Source organism: Carya illinoinensis, chromosome 8, assembly GCF_018687715.1.
Source record: "Carya illinoinensis cultivar Pawnee chromosome 8, C.illinoinensisPawnee_v1, whole genome shotgun sequence".
In the NCBI taxonomy this organism is placed as follows: Eukaryota; Viridiplantae; Streptophyta; class Magnoliopsida; order Fagales; family Juglandaceae; genus Carya; species Carya illinoinensis.
Genome location: NC_056759.1, coordinates 30,504,440 through 30,522,405, shown reverse-complemented (window position 1 = coordinate 30,522,405; position 17,966 = coordinate 30,504,440). Strand labels below are relative to the sequence as shown.

Below are 17,966 nucleotides of genomic sequence, written 5' to 3'. Positions count from 1 at the left end.
GAACAGGCAGCCAGTATTGCAAATATCATCAAACAAGTTCACACTGGACCGAGGATTGCACAACTATGAAGAAAAGGGTCACTAAGTTGGCAGGAATGGGAGAATTAGAACGAATAGTGTTGTACCTCCGGCCTGTCCAAAAATCACACAAAACAATTTTAAAGTGGTTAAGCAAATTGCTTACGTCCACTGGAGCCTCTTTTATAGAATTTATACGAGATTTACAAAACACTCTAAAAATTCTATTTCTCTCTCTCACGTTCCTCTTTCTTTCTTCACCCACTGCATTCTATCACTAGCAGAGCTCTCCTTTTATAGGAGAGCAATGGGGGGACACACACCCACTCCTCTTGACCAGAAGCACCTCTGGAGGTAAGTGGGTGGGTGGATGGTTGGTGAGAATGGGGTGGGTGGCTGCAAACCCAAACCCATTTCATACTTGGGGGGTTTATTCAACAATCACCCCCTCCACCCAAGTGTGCCATACCAGGATGCTTACAAACTGATTTATTCTTCAATTGAATGCACACCATTCTTTGACATGAGAGACTTCCGTTGTTGAATGCGCTCCAATGCACCCGAGGGTGCTCAGCAGTGTTCAATACTGATCAAGTCCAAACAGTGTTGGAACTTGATCCCTGTGATGACCTTCGTCAACATATCTGCTGGATTATCTTCAGTGCCAATCTTCTGAAGTTTGATGTCATCTTCTTCCAATATTTCACGTACAAAGTGAAATCTGACATCTATATGTTTTGTTCGAGAGTGATATACTTGATTCTTGGCCAAATGAATTGCATTCTGACTGTCATAGTAAACGATAACCTCTTGCTGCTCAAAGTCCAAATCTGTTACCAATCCCTGTAACCAAATAGCTTCTTTCACGGCTTCTGTTACAGCCATGTATTCAGCCTCAGTTGATGATAGTGCAATTGTGACTGCAAAGTTGATCGCCAACTAACTGGTCCTCCAGCCATAGTGAACACATAACCAGTTGTCGATCGACGTTTGTCAAGATCACCTACATAGTCTGAGTCAACATATCCAGTTACTAGACTATCTTCACTCTTCTCGAACCTCAAACCAACATCTACGGTCCCCGCAATATACCGTAAAACCCACTTAGCCGCATGCCAATGAACCTTTCCAGGATTATGCATATAGCGACTAACTAAGCTAACGGCTTGGGAGATATCAGGTCGTGTACACACCATGGCATACATTAAGCTTCAAACAACACTTGCATATGGGACATTCTTCATATAGTCCTGCTCTTCATCGGTTTTAGGAGACTGCAATGCACTGAGCTTGAAATATGGGGCCACAGGAGTACTCACCGGCTTCGTCTTCAAGTCGATGTTGAATCGTTGCAGTATTTTCTTCAGATACTGCTTCTGAGTAAGGTGAACTGTACCTTTCACCCTATCTCTGCTGATTTCTATCCCCAGTATTCTTCGTGCTTCTCCTAGATCTTTCATTTCAAACTCATTACTTAACTGAGTTTTTAAGCGATCTATCTCCCTCTTTCTTTTACATGCAATTAACATATCATCTACATATAAAAGCAAATAAATGAAAGATCCATTTGCAAGTTTTCTGAAATATACACAATGATCGCATTGGCAACGAGTATATTTCAGATCCAACATAAAGCGGTCGAAACGCTTGTACCATTGCCGAGGTGACTGCTTCAAGCCATAGAGAGACTTCTTCAGACTGCATACCCAATTCTCTTTGCCAGCTTCTTTGAATCCTTCTGGTTGAGACAGATAAATCTCCTCTTCCAGATCACCATGTAAGAAAGCTGTCTTTACATCAAGCTGTGCTAACTCAAGATCATATTGTGCAACCAAAGCTAACAATATCTAAATGGATGAATGCTTCACAACATAAGAGAATACTTCACTGTAGTCAATTCCTTCTGTCTGTGCGTAGCCCTTGGCTACCAACCTAGCTTTGTATCACACTCCATTTTTAGCAGCTTGATCATCTTTCTGATTGAAGATCCACTTACAACCAATTGTCTTCTTTCCTTTTGGAAGCGGCACAAGCTCCCAAGTCTGGTTCTGGTGAAGAGACTGCATCTCTTCATTCATCGCCTTTGTCCATTCAACTTGTTCACTGGACTGTACGGCTTCTCTGTAAGTGGTTGGGATCTCACCCCCTTTAGCTGGTAATGCATATGTCACATAGTCTGAATAACGTGTCGGTACACGTTTCTCTCGTCTCGGTCTGTTGGTTGCTATTGACTCAGGTTGACTTGGAGGTACTGTGACTGGATTATCAACCTCATCTTCTCCATGCTTTCCCAACTTCTTTGAAATAAACTTCACACTCTGTGAATCATCTGATGTTTCGCCATCACTGCTGCCTTCACTGGAATCTTTATGCTTATGTGACTTAAGCATCTCAAATTCGTTGAATGTAACATCTCTACTAATGATTACCTTTTTGGACTCTATACACCAGAGTCTATACCCTTTTACACCAGTACTAAAGCCCAAGAATTTTACTTTCTTGGCTCTAGGATCAAGCTTATTTTCTTTAGCATGATAGTAAGCAGGACATCCGAAAATGTGTAAAAAGTCATAATCAGTAGCATGTTTACCTCTCCACACTTTAATGGATGTCTTCCCATTATTGGCAACTGCTGGTAGTCGGTTGATGAGGTGGCAGGCATAGGTCACAGCTTCAGTCCAAAATTGTTTACTGAATCCAGCATTCAGCAACATACATCGCACTTTCTCTAATAAAGTACGATTCATTCGTTCTGCCACACCGTTCTGCTGCAGTGTACCTCGTACCTCGAAATGTCTGACAATTCCCTCTCTCCGGCATACTTCCATGAAGGGGTCTGAAGTGTACTCACCTTCATTATCAGATCTGATCCGCTTGATCTTCCTGCCGGTCTGAGTCTCAACCATTTTCTTCCAATCAAGGAAAATTTTCAGCACTTCATCTTTATTCTTCATCGTATACACCCACACACGACGAGAATAATCATCAACAAAAGTTACAAACCAATGTTTACCTCCCAAAGATGCATTTTGGGTAGGTCCCCAAACATCGGAATGCACATAGTCAAGTATTCCCTGTGTATTGTGTACTGCAGTTCCAAACTTGATCCGCCTTTGCTTCCCCAATACACAGTGCTCACAGAAAGACAGTTTACCTGTCTTGGCACCTTTGAGTAAGCCTTGTTTCACTAGTGTTTGCAAAGCTTTTTCTCCTGCGTGTCCCATACGCATATGCCAAAGACTGGTGGTGTCGGCATCAGTCTCATCTAGCTTCTCACAGCCTGTGGAAGCTCTTCCATCAACAGTACTTCCTTGCAAGAAGTACAAGTTTCCTCGCCTCAAGCCCTTCATTGCTACCTGAACTCCCATTAGTACTTTGAGAGTTCCGTCTTCAATGGCGATTCTGAATCCCTTTGAATCCAGAGATCCCAGTGAGATGAGATTCTTCCGCAAGTCCGGAACGTACCGAACTTCTGTCAGAGTCTTGACGCTGCCATCATGCAGCTTTAACCGAATGCTACCTATTTCTTGAGTCTTACAGGCACTATCATTACCCATAAGTACTCCTCCACCATCAATTTTTGTGAAGTCAGTAAACTAGTCCCGATTGGGACACATATGATAGGTACATCCGGAATCCATAATCCATTCATCGGAACGACAAATGGATGATGAACTTGCCAAGGCAAAATCTGACTCGTCATCTCTGTCCACGACATTGGCTGTGTTGGGTTGATTCTACTGTTGTCCCTTCCAGTTGGGACAATCCTTCCTCCAGTGTCCTTTGTTATGACAAAAGGAACACTCGTCTCTAGCGAGTTTTCTGCCGACTGATGAACCACGTGATGTGGCCCGGGTTTTCGAATGAAAACCTTTTCTCCTTCCGGGATACCTTGACTGTGGTCTCCCTTTTGCTGTTAGCGCTTCACTTGATGTATCTTGGTGTACCTGTTTATCTTTTTTCCAGCACTCATTGCTAATTAAAGAGCTGGATACATCTTCAAAACTAATCTTTTCCTTCCCATACAATAGAGTAGTAATTAAATGCTCATATGTATCAGGCAAGGAATTCAACAGTAGTAAAGCCTTATCTTCATCTTCGATTTTAACATCCAAGTTTAACAAATCAGCAAGAATTTGATTATAATTATTCAGATGTTCAGACATTGAAATACCTTCACGAAATTGGAATCTGAAGAGCTTCTTCTTCAAGTGCAAACGGCTCTCAATGCTCTTCTTCATGAATTTATCATCCAATTTCTGCCAAAGTACCCTAGCATCTGTCTCTCTCATGACAAAATACTTTTGTTCTTTGGTAAGGCATAATCGGATTGTACTACAAGCTTGAGTATTAAGTTTCTTCCAACCCTGATCAGTCATATCATCTGGCTTTCCTCCCAACGCAATATCCAACTCTTGTTGGATCAACACATCCATGACTTCACACTGCCACATGCCGAAGTTGCTTATTCCATCGAACTTTTCAACTTCAAACTTGGCATTTGACACAGTGGACCGACGTCCCGAGCTACTGGCATGTTCAGAGCTCCTGTCTCTTCCAGATCCTTCCATTTGAATTTTAAAAATTTAGACTTAAAATTTCAAAATTCTAACCGTATGGATGAGTCCGGAACGATCCAAATAGTAGGAAAGCACTATTTGATTGCTGAAATCGGACTCCAAATGGCTTAGATCAAGTCGAAAATGGATCTGAAAAATGGACAGTTGTGATCTGTCTGGCGCGTGGGATGCACGCGCTGCACAGTGCGAGTGGGCGCAAGTTGGCGCGTGGTTTACACGCGCTTCAGCACTGTGTGAGCTTGGGGAGCGCGTGTGGCGCGTGCCTTTCACGCGCAGAACCTCTGTAGGGCGCGTGGGGCTCGTGAAGCGCGTGTCCGTCATGCATCTTCAACCTCTGGCACGCGTGAGGGCGCGTGGGCCCGTGGATGACAGTAGTGCACGCGCGGACCTTCTAGGGGCGCGTGTGAGCTACTCCGACCTCCGTTTTCGATTCCGTTTGCGGCAACATTTTCGTCTCAACGCAAGGAACACTCTGGAGTTGTCAAAAATGGATTTTGAGCAACTTGAATTTTCAGACAGCTCGAACCAGAGCTCTGATACCAATTATTGTGCCTCTGGCCTGTCTGAAAATCACACAAAACAATTTTAAAGTGGTTCAGCAAATTGCTTACGTCCACTGGAGTCTCTTTTATAGAATTTATACGAGATTTATAAAACACTCTAAAAATTCTATTTCTCTCTCTCACGTTCCTCTTTCTCTCTTCACCCACTGCATTCTATCACTAGCAGAGCTCTCCTTTTATAGGAGAGCAATGGGGGGACACATACCCACTCCTCTTGACCAGAAGCACCTCTGGAGGTAAGTGGGTGGGTGGATGGTTGGTGAGAATGGGGTGGGTGGCTGCAAACCCAAACCCATTTCACACCTGGGGGGTTTATTCAACAAATAGTTACAGAATGCTCAAAGCCGAAATAGCATCATGATTCAGGGTGCGATCCCAGACAGAGCAACAATGAAATAATGCTCAGGTGAATGATAAAGTAGGGCGCCCCCAAAGAACTATAGGGATAGGACGCCCATATGGGAGATACGAACGATGGCAGGAGGTTTGGTTGTGGGCGTGTATCCTCGTCTGGTATACTTATAATTTGACACTATTTTTCTTGCAAATTCTAAATTATTAGATAATAGAATTGAAACAGACACAACATAAATGGCTACAAATGGTAGCTTAATTGCTATTTAACGAGAATAACAAAACTAACGGAAAAACAAGATTTTTCATTTAAAACAATAAATTCTGTTTCATACACACTTTTTATATATAGAAGATATATATATATATATATATGTTAGTATTAATAGATCTAATTAATTGGAAGGAATATTCGACTTCTATGAAGAAGAAGATGCTGGCTCTACAAGATCAAGAACCACCTCACGAGTGATCATTAATTGCTTGACATTTTCTTTGCCTACCAAGTTTGACTATTAATTAATCTGTCATATTCCAAGAAAATCACGGGTTTTTTTAATCTTTCTGAATTCTTTTAGTTGGTTCTGGATGGCCTAGTTAAGTGGCTGTAAGTTTGGTGTACGTCCGTGTTTTGCATTTGTGCATGTGACAACAAATGGCTCAAAAATCTTAACTTGCCAACGGCGTACATGTTGTCTTCTACATATCGGCTTGTGTGAAATCACTACTTGTTGTAAAATTTTAAATTAATAGAAAGAGTTAAATTTAAAATTTGCAAGTAAAAAGACTCAAAAGCACCCCATGTTGAGAAAAATCCAACCCAAAATTCACCAACGTCTTGGTCTCCTCCTCAAAAGTTAAGGTACCCCACTGAGAAAATCTTGTAAGCCTTGGCTAAAAAGTTTTGTTTTTTTTAAATTCATATTCACATATCTATAATGAAAGGGAACTTTAATCAAGCAGATGAAGATTTTCTACAATTCTTTTATTCAAGCATTTTTATAATTTGGTGTGAGATAGATATAGGTATATGAACTCCGATATATTTAATGTTGGAGTAGTTCACATTGCCTGGCCCAGAGCAGCATTTAATACAATAGGATCATTATATATATACTGAATCTATCTTTATAAGGTTGCTTGTTGTCACTCTTTAAATATTTCGGCGCATAAACAGACGCAATAAATAGCCACAATCCTCTAACTTGAAAGAATTAGTTCCTTTTAAGTATGGGTGAATCGGTTCGGTCTAATTTAAAAAAAAAAAAGTTTAAAATTGAATTGATATATATTAATTTTATATTTTGAAAAATCAATTACGCACCGATTATTCTCTAAACCGATACGTTCAGTTTTATCGATTCCGGTCCTATTCCATACCTTTTTTTATTTTAATAAAATACAAATTTATAAATAAAAAAATATGTTTATTAAAAAAAACTACTTTAAAAAAAATCTATTTTATACTTTTATTCCAAAATATGTTACTATTACCAAAATCTACTTTACTAAAAAAAATCTGCTTTGCTAAAAAAAATATATGATTTACTAAATTATGCTTTACTAAAAACTGCTTTACAAAAATCTGCTACAAGCCTATAAATATAACTACTAAAAAAACTGAAAAATCTGCAATAAAAAGAAAAATCTACTATGGTATAAAATAAATCCAAAAATCTAAATTAAAATTCCAAAAGTCTAACAGTTCAATAAATTACAAGTCCGAATTCTAAAAGAATATATTAATGTATTATGTAACACTATTTTAAGTTGATGTGTTGAGTCTGACTTCAAATGGAAGATTATATCTTTTTATGATGGGTTTAATTATAACCGAATGGTATTTTCTTTGGGCTTCATTTTATTCTTTGAACTTGTTTTAAATTAACAATTTGAATGTATATATATATATATATCTATATATATATATGTTATTTTGTAACTGGGGGCTATTTGCAATAAAATCAGTATTTTATTTTTTAAGATGGTTGGGATTTGTTTCCTTAAATAGACTGACGTTTGAGTGGAAATTAGATTAAGTGGATAGTTGATGATTTTGAAAAATGATGGTATTTTAGGAAGTATGAAAATTTTAGGTTTGAAGATTTAGAATAGTTTAATTTAGCATTTCGGGTTTAGATATCGAAATTGTGTTTGACAAGAAATTTACGAGAATTACGTGACTATTTTATAGGTGACCATTAATATTTGCTCAGCAGTGTTAAAGAACTTTCGCAAGGTTAAGAAGTTCAAGTAAGCGAGGTTTGTTAAATCCAAGGTTTCAAGTTTTGTGTAATTATACATCTACAAATAGATTTTGATGATAACAAATGAATTCACAGAATAAAAGAGTCTCAATCTCAAGTTGTTTACACAATGAAGTCAAGCACATTAAGAAAACAAGCATAAGCAAGAAGAGAACAAGTTCACATTAAAGTCATAGAGTAATGTTGCAAATCTCTTAAATTCGAAATTAGGATTAAGGCTTAAAATTAATATTTTATCATAAAGCATTAAAATACATTTTCAACATGTGCATAAATATTTTGAAAATTTAATTTGAAAATTATGAAAGATGACAGTCATCTTTCACATATGTATGTTCTATTTGAATATTTTCAAAAGTGATTGATACTTTTTTTGACTTATGCAAAAGGTAGATGTTTTTGTTTGAAAAATTTGAAAAGTAAAGTATACTCCTTTTGTCATATGCAAAAAGTAAAAAAATTAGGTTTGAATTTTAAGAAAAGTAAAGTGTGCCCCTTTTGTCATATACAAAAAGTAAAAGATTAGGTTTAAATTTTTTAAAAAGTAAAGTGTGCTCATTTTGTCATATGCCAAAAGTAAAAGATTAGGTTTGAAATATTTGAAAAATGAATGATGTTGTCTTTGACAATTAAAAAAAAAACCTTTTATTTGAATTTTTTGAAAAAGTGAATGATGTTGTTTTTGACATGTGAATCTTTTTAAATTTGAATATGAAGTCTTATATGCCTATAAATAGATTATTTGAGAGCTTCACATTCACAACATCCAGAGCATATAACATTCATTCAAAGTTTTCATTCTCTCTTCTCTAAGCATTGAGCCTTAATCTTTGTTCATTTTGATAGAGATATAGTTTGCACTGTATTATTCTTATTTCACTCATTGAGGAGTGTTTTCTGATAACCTACCCACAATTAGCTTTTGTATCAATAAAAATGTGTGTATAACTCTTGTGCGTATAGAAAGTGTTCTACACAGGGAATAGTTGAATCACCACGTGTAAGATGATTGCAACTGTAGAGGGTGTTCTACACGAATCCTTTGTAGCAGTGTTATTCAAAGGTGTAATAGGTTTCTATCCCTACCTGAATGTGGTTGAATAGTGAATTTGGGAATCCTCAAAGGATAGCTTGAGGTAAGGACGTAGGCAGTGGAGCTAAACCTTGTTAACATACTGAATTTGCTCATCTCTTACCCTTACTCTTTATATTTATTGCTATTTCATATTTTGTTTTGATTTTATATTGTATATTTGATTTATAATTGTTATTTTTTTTAATACAACTCAATTCACCCTCCTCTTATGGTAGTCATCTGGGCAACAGGGTTTCTATGCTAGATTTGCATAAAAAGAAAGAAATGAATTGAGGTTGGTTTGTAAAATGGGCATTATTATGTTTTTAAAAGAAAACATAAAAAGAACCTCAATATATGTGTTTTGCATCCACTCATAAAAAATCTATATGAAAGAGAAAAATGATTTTTGACATAAATAGTGTAGACATGAGCAATATTTGACATGCTTATGAAATGTACAAAAGAGCGAATATGAATATTGAGATTTTTATACGTGTTTTATGAAATGTTTTGGATCTATTATTGATCATTTGAAAATTATATGAATATGTTCGGCACGTGATTTGATATAATATAAATATGAAAAATCTTTGACATACTTATCTGTTATTATTCTGATTCTGAATATGGTTATGATATGATGATATTGATTCACGTGATATGGTTAGTACCAACAAGATATGATATGATATGAGTGTACCCACTTTGAAAACAAAGTGATCTTTTATGTATTCTTTCATGTGTGCACACTCGAGACTCCAAGATTGAAACATGAAAAGTTTCACAATATGATACTACCTGGTTTGGCCACCAGGGATAGTACAATCCTACCACGGAGGTTAAATATAATATATGATACGATACAATACGATATAATATGATAAGATGAGAATGTTTAGTTATGTTATGGCAAAGTGTTTTTAAATATGAACAGTTGGTTTTCTAAATATGAAAAAATTGAAATGTCGCTCTATTTTCCTGATAATATGTTTTTAGATCTACATAGAAAAATGAAATATTTTCTATTTCCTGCATATGAAAATTTATCAAATGGCTCATGTTGTACACATTAGTATATGTGCTTTGCTTACTTAGTTGTTGATGACTCCCCCTTATCTCCACAATTTTTTTTCAGATGATTTTGGACTTTTCAACTGAAGATCAGATTATGAAGCATTGAGTGAGATGAGTTAAGAATGGTGGTTTAAGTTTACAGAGTTTCTATATGCATATTAGCGAAGTTTATTAAGAAATTTTACTGTGTTATGAAGATTTAACATTTTGGTAAATTTATTATATTGAGGAAACTAGTTTGAATCACAATTTCTTTATAATATTGGAAATTTGGATTCTATAATTATATTGCTGAAATGTGGGTTTAAATGGTAGGAAGTAACTTTTCGACCCCTGCAGGACCGGGGCGTTACACCCCCTTATCTAATTCCATGTTAAGGATTTCTTCTCAACATTTCAGCTTTCATTACTAACCAAGTAAGGAAGAATAAGAAAATAATAGGCAAGGATTCGAGAACCTAGTCCAATTAGATGCAAACAAGCAATTAGCAGTCATAAAATTTATGCGAAAAGTTTTAGACACAAATTAAAAAATTAATTATATAGAAGTAAACTAATAAATAACGTAATTGATATGGTATGTTAGATTATATATAATTACTTTTAATAAAATATATTTAACCGATTACATAAAATTACGTCATTTATTTTTATCGCTCCAACACTTCTTAAAATTTATTAGTTTCAGATCCCAAATATCAAATTTGATCTTCTATCTCCTTAATTAGCCATCTAGTTTTCTTTGTTATTGACAATCAACCTTCACAAAATAATTTACATGAATAAAGAGCTTACCTGAGCTAAGATCTTTTATATAGTGCCAAATATAGGAAAACTCTATGTACAACCGCGCGGTATCCCCACCGTGTCCTCTTGTCCTACGTGGATAAAAACAAAACGGCGTCGTTATCTTCTCTTCCAAATTCCTTCTTCTTCTCTATTCCATTTTCAGAAACCTTCAATTTTCCTCTGTTTTCTCTCATCCCTCTCCTTCGATATCTGTGTTCTCTCATCCCATCAGGATCCCGAGAAACTCCATCGATCAATTTCCCTCTGTGTTCTCTCTTCTTCCTGACCCAGCGAAGCTCATCCCCTTCATCCTCACCCCCGATCTTGCATAGTCTTTGCATACCTTTCTTATCTTTCTCCTTCTTCATCCGCTCTGTTCCGTACACTCGCCTGAGAAGAGAACCGCCACCACCATCTCTCTCGCCGCAGTTATTAAATACGACATCGTTGCACTCTGCTGCGCGAATCACCAACTTTGAAGATCCTAACCAGTGGTTTCATGATGTCGGTTGAGCGTTCATCTCTTCATTCTCGATGCGCCGCCACCAACACTACTCGACATCGATGCCCTGACGGATGGGTTGTCTTCTCAGCACATCCGCTACCGAACACCGACCTACCCTCAATGGAGACAACCACAGAAGTCACCGCAGCACCAAGGATATTCTCATCACCAACGGCGTCCCCACCAGTAGGGCCAGGGAGGATGCTATCGAGAAAGGTAGGTAGAATAAGACGAGATACACTGGCGACTTCCCAGCACCAGATCGCCGGAAGCCTCACCAGGACATTGCATTCGCCGGCAACGCCATCAAGGATTGGATTCCTCGCCACGCCAACATATTCGAGAAGCTCGCCAAGGTTCTCAAAAATCCCCAATTTTGATTCCATTATCCATTGTAATAAGCTCAAGTTTAAATTTTGGTTTTCTCCCAATTTGGTATATTGAAATCAAAATGCCCTTATTATTATAATTGTTGAAATATATCATTCTTGGAGTTTTTTTTTTTTGTTGAGATCAGGCAAGGGACTTATAGCAATGTATATAAAGCAAAGGATCTAATAACTGGGAAAATAGTTGCTCTGAAGAAGGTTAGATTTGATAATTTAGAGCCTGAGAGTATAAGATTCATGGCCAAAGAGATTCTTGTTCTGTGCCGCCTTGATCACCCTAATGTGGTTAAGCTCGAAGGCTTGGTGACTTCCACAATGTCTTGTAGTCTTTACTTGGTTTTCGGGTACATGGAACACAATCTCGCAGCTTGCCAAGGAGTCAAGTTCACTGAACCATAGGTTCATTTTCATTACCACTCAGAGCTACGGGTACGTGACGACGGCAACAGCAATGAAAGACGGCGAACAAAGACAGCACTTTAGCGAGGGCAATCTGTAGCTCAGGTTTTGGTGCTTTGCAACTCTACTTCAAAATGAATTTTTCTCTTCCCCGCATTTTGTTTCTGCTTTTTCATTTTTTTCTGACATGGCAGTTGCCACGTCAGTCACGGGGACGCGGCGGGGTTATTTCCCGGAGGTATGTAGCAGTTCTGAAATATATATATACACGCGGCCGTCATCAAGAGTTATGATGGCCGGTAGACTATTTCACTTTAATGATATTTTATGAATCCATTAATTATAAAATTGAAAAGGTATAAGCTCAGAAAACTAAAAGGACATATATAGGGAGTGGATGACATATTGATGATCGATGATGGGTCTAATATTTTATTGGGCAAAGACTAATTCGTACGTAGATACGCCTCTGCATTTTCTTCTTGATCGTCAAGGTCATATACATACTTGCATTTGAACCAGTCCAAGAAACCTAAATATAAATAATAGAACATGTTGAATTAGCATCCCAGATCTTGCATGCATGATATATATCTATAAACGAACTTCTTTCTATATATATGCTTTTCAACAATGGCGCTCTCCAACATAGTTTCATGCTTTCTTCAACCCCGAAACATCCATCGCCACCTTTTGAATCAATTCTTCATCTTCTTTTTAGTTCTTCTTCCCGATGCTAAGTCATTTTCCTTCGACTTCCCTAGTTTCCAGCCAAATATAACAAACATAAAATTCCAGGGTGATGCATTCCGGTCTGGTAACGGAGTTCCTGAAGTCACAAAGAATCAAATCAATGGCCCCATCAATGGAAGTGTAGGCCATGCCTCATATAATGAAGCTATCCGCCTCTGGGATGCAAGAACAGGGAAGCTTACCGATTTCACTACTCAATTCTCCTTTGTCATCAATTCTTTGAATAAGTCAGATTATGGTGAAGGGATTGCCTTCTTCATCGCACCATTTGAATATGAGATGCCTAACAATACCGGTGTTGGGTCTCTTGGACTGTTTAGTGCTGGATCCAATTTCACTACTAACACCTCGTTGAATAAAATTGTGGCAGTTGAGTTTGACAGTTACAACAGCAGCTGGGATCCAAATGATAATCATGTAGGAATCAATGTCAATTCCATTGTCTCTGTGGTGAATGTTACATGGAAAAGCAGCATCAGGGATGGATCAATGGCAAATGCATGGGTAAGTTATAACTCAACCACCCATAATCTTAGTGTCTTCCTAACGTATGCTGATAATCCGGTCTTCGGTGGCAACTCCAGCCTTTCATATGAAGTTGATTTGAGAAATGTCTTGCCTGAATTGGTTAGAGTTGGATTCTCTGCTGCTACACGTGATTACACAGAATTACATACAATACATTCTTGGTCATTCAATTCAAGTTTGGAGGTCGAAAATCAAGTTAACAAAAAAAACAAAGTGGGGTTGGGGGTTGGTTTGGGTGTGGGTTTTGGTGTATTTAATTGTGGCTTAGGTCTACTTTGGTTCATCTATGGGAGAAGAAGGGATGATGGAGAAAATGAAGGTTTGGGCGATGATGTCTTCATGGATAATGAATTTGAAAAGGGAACTGGGCCAAGGAGGTTCACTTATCGTGAACTTACTAATGCAACAAACAACTTTGCCGAAGGAGGGAAGCTTGGGGAGGGAGGATTCAGAGGCGTTTATAAGGGTTTCTTAAGTGAATCCAGTACAGAAATTCCTGTTAAGAGGGTCTCGAAAAAATCAAAGCAAGGGAGAAAGGAATATATATCAGAAGTGAAAATCATAAGTCGTTTAAGACACAGAAATTTGGTTCAACTTATTGGTTGGTGCCATGCACAGGGTGAGTTCCTCCTCGTGTATGAGTACATGCCTAATGGAAGCCTTGATACTCATTTCTTTGGACGAAAGATTATGCTAACATGGCCAGTAAGGGATAAGATAGCCCTCAGATTGGCTTCTGCTTTGTTGTACCTTCATGAAGAATGGGAACAATGTGTAGTGCACAGAGATATCAAGTCAAGCAACATCATGTTGGATGCAAATTTCAATGCCAAGCTTGGTGATTTTGGTCTCGCGAGGCTTGTAGACCATGAGTTGGGGTCACAGACAACTGTTTTGGCAGGCACTATGGGCTACCTAGCCCCAGAGTGTGTCACCACAGGCAGGGCAAGTAAGGAATCTGATGTCTATAGTTTTGGGGTGGTTTGCCTTGAGATTGCATGTGGAAGAAAGCCAGTGGACCCAAGGGAGGAACAGAGCAAGTTAAGGCTGGTAGAGTGGGTATGGAATCTCTATGGAAAGGCCCCAATCCTTGAAGCTGTTGACAAGGGATTAAGAATGGAATTCGATGAGCAGCGAATGGGACGCTTGATGGTAGTTGGGCTATGGTGTTGCCATCCCGATCCCATTATCCGGCCCTCAATAAAGCAAGTGATAAGTGTTCTTAATTCCGAAGCTCCATTGCCCGAACTTCCCTCAAAGTTTCCGGTGCCAATGTATTCTCTACCTCCGTTGAATAAGTGTACATTCTCCGATATATCATTGGGTCACACAGGGTCAACGGAAGACGGGACACAGTGTTCATATTATTTGTCAAATACGTCACCGGGTTCTGCAAAAGTTCTTTTAAATTCGGGTGTCGATCTTGCTTATGATCATGTTTAATAGATTGATTTGTGTATTTATTTTTTTCATATTCTCCAATATTGATTATCTTCATAGCAATTAGGATTTTGGCCGATCTACTCATGAAAAGTCAAGGGGGAGTGATCAGAGAGAGCTGATGTATGCATGGTTGAATTGGTTGATCTTTGCAATATTTTGTATTTTGTATAAAATTAAGGATATATGGTACTGCATGAGATTTCACGTAATTTGAGAGAGAAACGTTCTTGCACTCTAATTATTTTGAGGGGCTCTACTTTTAATTTTAGAGTAAAAGCTCAAAGTTATATAGCCGCTAACAAAAACGAGAGGAAAATATATATATATATATATATATTTGTTAGTATTAATAGATCTAATTAATTGGAAGGAATATTCGACTTCTATGAAGAAGAAGATGCTGGCTCTACAAGATCAAGAACCACCTCACGAGTGATCATTAATTGCTTGACATTTTCTTTGCCCTCCAAGTTTGAATATTAATTAAGGAAAAATATAAGCATAATAGTGCACTAATCTGTATATCAATATGATGTAATTGATAAAAAATAAATTTTATTAAAAACAGTATTAATTTAAATTTTAAGTATAAATAAATCAGTATTAATACACAGATTAGTACGCGACTGTGTTTATATATAACAAAACTCATTAATTAATCTGTCATATTCTAAGAAAATCACGTGTTTTTTTAATCTTTCTGAGTTCTTTTAGTTGGTTCTGGATGGCCTAGTTAGGTGGCTGTAAGTTTGGTGTACGTCCATGTTTTGCATTTGTGCATGTGACAACAAATGGCTCAAAAATCTCAACATGCCAACGGCGTACATGTTGTCTTATCCATATCCGCTTGTGTGAAATTATTACTTATTTTAAAAATTTATTATAAAAAAGAATATACTAAAAATTTATTAGACCATAAAAATTTGGTAAGAAATTAATAAAATTTGAGTGATTTTTTTTCTTTTTTTGTAAATAATATTTAGGTTGATCTTATTTACAATTTTGGTATATAAATTAAAATATTTTGAAATTTAGGATTTATTTTTTCAATTTTAAACTGATTTAAGGTGATAAAAAAATATTGGTGTTATTTATCAATTTCAGTTTAAAGTTTTATAATTTCAGTTTATTTTTAAATTAATTTATTATTTATCAATTTTATGATTTATAAATTTTATTTTTAAGTATTTTTCTCAATCTAAGTAGTTCTTATGATAAAATGTTATTAATATATATATATTATGTTTAAAGCATATGATTAATTAAATTTTCATGTTTAAGATTAAAATTTTATTTTACAAATTATAATAATATTATCTTATATATAATTATAATTTATATTATTATATGTTATATATAAAATTTATATATAATATAAAAATTATTATATATAATATTTAAAAAAATAATTTAAAATAAATATTAAATGGAATCGGTCTGGTCCATTTCTAAAAAGTCTAGAATTGGAACCATACGGGTCGGTTTTCCCATTACAGAAACGGGTTCTGGACGGGACCAAATTAGTTCATACCAGTTTTTCGATTTTTTGAAACTTTTTTTTTTTTTTTACAACCCTACCCTTAAGTGAACTCACTATGTAGATTATTACCTTCTTTCCTTTGATATAAATTAAAGGATATATCATGCATTCCCATAGTTGATGACATGTTTCACATACCAGTCTACGACCTCAACGATTCTGCACACAAGCAACATAAGGGCTCGGCGGATGATTAAATGCCTCTTATGCCTAAATTAGATTTTAGTGTAATAAAGAGGATTTTTCTATATATGTAAGAGTGCATGAGAGTCAAATTCTGACTTGGGGCTAAGTTTTTATATTTCCTATTAAGGTGGTCCCATTTCTTGTGTCAAGGGCTTTCGTCTTCTATATAGCGTACCACACCGTCACTTTTAATGCAGCATAGCTCTTTAGGGTCATGTGCGTTGTGGCAGGTGGGTGAATGCAACCACAACCTGGGCATTATAATAGAAAAAGTGCCTCCTATTGAGATCTCTTGTCTACGTTCTGTATCTGCATATTTGATGCGGTATGGTGCCCTCACGGGACATTTTGGACAGGTTGCTTCAGAGCAAGCATTGTTCATCTCTCATGATCCTTTTTCCCCATAGACACTGGGCCCTATTTCTCCTTCATTGCTTGGTGGGCTGCTTAGATCTAGCCATAGGACTTCCTACACCTGGTCCAGGCCCGGTGACGGCGGTGAGTGGAAATATCCCTTCCAACCGCATTTGTAATTTTATATCTTGAATAAAGTTTTGCATCTTTATTTTATCTATAACTTATTTGTAGGACCAATGAGGTAGCTACGGGCTCATTGGGCCTAGTTCAGCCTCCTAGCTCTACAGCAACTGAACACGGTCGAAAGCCACGTTATTCTCTATGCCCTACACAAGTACTTGTACCGTAGTTGTACCGAGAGAGATCTGCCATATGTAACACAAAACATCAGCTGTTCAACGTTCTTCAATTTGAAAGCCAATTCTCCTAACTAGTTACTGTTTTATACATTTCTTATCGGGTGGTTGGGCTCTCACTGTACCATGATAAAACCTAAAAACTGAGGAAAAAAACCATTATTTATGTGATAAAAAATTCTATGTATCATACTTCTATAATATATTAGAGTAATACTATATGCCATAGTTTCATTCTACTATATAAGATGTTACACATTTATCACTATTGGATGATAATAATTATTCAATAAAGGATCATCCAATCATTATAAATGTATCATATGTATCTTATATAGTAGAATGAAAATATGATAATAGTGTAATGTATAGAATTTTTCATATTTACCATCCAATTAAGGTACAATATATAATTGATGTCACGTGATGAGCCAATGACGTTTGGTTTTTTCTTGGATGTTTGTAGTTTCATGATATGTCATGGATGCATGCAAAACTGGAATATCAATTATGTCACTTTTTGGAATTTGAATGGTGAGATAAGAATTTTTGTTTTAGATAAAAGTTTAAAATATTATTTTTTAATATTATTATTATTTTGAGATTTAAAAAATTTGAATTGTTTATTATATTTTATGTAAAAATTAAAAAAATTGTAACGATGAGATAATAATTTTATATTTCATCTCATTTGCCAAACCGGCGCACCTGCCCTAATTAAGACAACTTTCTTGACCTATTTCACATTAAAAAAAATATCAATTTATGATATTTTATAATTATCTTA

At 36.5% G+C, this 17,966-nt stretch overlaps 1 protein-coding gene across 1 annotated transcript; it reads left to right on the top strand.

Moving 5' to 3' along the window:
• The first annotated feature begins 12,448 nt into the window (after window positions 1-12,448).
• LOC122319239 (L-type lectin-domain containing receptor kinase IX.1-like) lies at window positions 12,449-14,924 on the top strand. The gene has a single exon (XM_043137214.1). It carries the CDS (start codon window positions 12,650-12,652, stop codon window positions 14,738-14,740), a length of 2,091 nt encoding a protein of 696 aa, XP_042993148.1. The 5' UTR covers window positions 12,449-12,649; the 3' UTR covers window positions 14,741-14,924.
• Window positions 14,925-17,966: the final 3,042 nt, after the last annotated feature.